General features: G+C 22.5%; 1 protein-coding gene across 1 annotated transcript in view; it reads right to left on the bottom strand.

Moving 5' to 3' along the window:
- The window catches only part of PGSY75_0214300 (hypothetical protein), a gene marked incomplete at both ends in the record, with an annotated part of 6,959 nt that extends 4,923 nt beyond the window's left edge, over positions 1–2,036 (bottom strand). The window contains one exon of the mRNA XM_018783807.1: positions 1–2,036. This exon is cut by the window's left edge and continues 986 nt beyond it. Within this exon, the coding sequence (XP_018643797.1) occupies positions 1–2,036 (2,036 nt within the window).
- Positions 2,037–2,235: the final 199 nt, after the last annotated feature.

Raw genomic sequence — 2,235 nt, 5'->3', positions numbered from 1 at the left:
ATATTATTATCCATATTATTACTTCTAATAATATTATTATCCATATTATTACTTCTAATAATATTATTATCCATATTATTACTTCTAATAATATTATTATCCATATTATTACTTCTAATAATATTATTATCCATATTATTACTTCTAATAATAATATTATCCATATTATTACTTCTAATAATATTACTTCTCATTATATTATTATCCATATTATTACTTCTCATTATATTATTATCCATATTATTACTTCTAATAATATTATATCCCATATTATTATTAGCCCCATAAAAAGTGTTCATATTGTTATTATTATCATAGTTACCATGCATAAGGTACATATTCATATTGTTACTGTCTAAATATTGGTTATTCATATGATGGTTATTAGATCCTTGTAAAAAAGTGTTCATATTGTTATTATTATCATAGTTACCATGCATAAGGTACATATTCATATTGTTACTGTCTAAATATTGGTTATTCATATGATGGTTATTAGATCCTTGTATATTAATAGAATTATTATTGGTTCCTTCATTATAATCTATATTTTGAATCAACAAAATTTTTTTCCTTTCAATAACATTCCCTGTAAGTGTATTCAATGCATTATATTGTTCTTGAATTTCTTTATACTGAATAATAGCTCTATTAACATTAATGTTATTTTCTCTATTATTATTATTATTTCTATTATTATTATTATTTCTATTATTTGTATTATTATTATTATTTCTACTATTTGTATTATTATTATTTCTACTATTTGTATTATTATTATTCCTACCATTTGTCTTATTATTATTGTTATTATTATTATTGTTATTTGCATAGTAACTATTTATATAATGTGGTGCTTGTTCATCGATGGGTTCATGATGCCTTGAATAATTATTTTCATTGGATTCCATAACACTTTTATTTATTGGATATTCAGATATGAATGTATTATCTTTTTCATGTATATCATTATGCTCATCTTCTGATACAATATCTTTTAGTTGTTCTATTACATTGTCATTTTCATTATAATTTATGGATGCATTTTTATTTGTTGTGTGTTCATTCTTAGAGCATGGATTATAAAAATTTTCATCTGTATTATGTAAGGTATTAGCATCTCTTATATTTCTAACATTATTATTTATCATAGGGGGATTGCTTATTTTATTTCTTATTTTATGTATTATAGTTCTGTTGGAGTATTCATCTTTAAATATAATATTTTGTTCTTCGTTTTCTTCTTCATTGAATAATTCTCTAAAATCATAATTCAAAGGGTTATAAGCATTGTCATCCTCTTGAATATTTAAATTGTCGTTTGGTCTTCTGTTGTTATTACAATTTATATGACAATTTTGATCAATATTTTGAAGATAAATAATAGGAGCATTTGCATTGTTTCCTTGATGTTGAATATTTATTTGGTCCATTTGGTTCGTCTGATTCGTCTGATTCGCCTGATTCATTTGATTCATTTGATTCATTTGATTCGTCTGATTCGTCTGATTCATTTGATTTGTCTGATTCGTCTGATTCGTCTGATTCGTCTGATTCATTTGATTTGTCTGATTCATTTGATTCATTTGATTCCTTTCTTTCTTTTGGTTGGTTTGATTCATTTGATTCCTTTCTTTCTTTTGGTTGGTCTGATTCATTTGATTCCTTTCTTTCTTTTGGTTGGTCTGTTTCCTTTGTTTCCTTTCTTTCTTTTCTTTCCTTTGCTTGGTCTGATTCATCTGATTTGCCTCTACATTAAGATTTGCATTTTTATGATCTAAATAAGAACATATATCATTCTCTCTATTATTTTCATTAAATGGATTAATAATAAAACCTTTTGAATTGTTAAAATCCATTGTGTTTGTTCCTATATTATTAGTAGTGGCTGATACATTAGGTACACTATTTATATTTGATGATGTTTCAAGTACATCTCTTTGGTCCCTACCTATAAATGTATTTTCTTCTACAAACGGCGGGTTATTATTCTGGGGACCAGGATTATCATCATTAATGTTTTTATTATTATCCATTTTTTTTTTATTTTTCATTTATTATTTTTTTTTTTTTTTTTTTATATTTTATCATATTATTATAATTTTTTTTTTTTTTTTTTTTTTTTTTTTTTTTTTTTTTTTTTTTTTTTTTTTTTTTTTTTTTTTTTTTTTTTTTTTTTTTTTTTTTTTTTTTTTTTTTATTTTCTTATTACCTATGTTTTTATTATTTTTTGTA

This window comes from Plasmodium gaboni, chromosome 2, assembly GCF_001602025.1.
Source record: "Plasmodium gaboni strain SY75 chromosome 2, whole genome shotgun sequence".
NCBI classification, from domain to species: domain Eukaryota; phylum Apicomplexa; class Aconoidasida; order Haemosporida; family Plasmodiidae; genus Plasmodium; species Plasmodium gaboni.
Note: the sequence above shows the minus strand (reverse complement) of the source record. Positions and strands in the feature narration are given on the sequence as shown.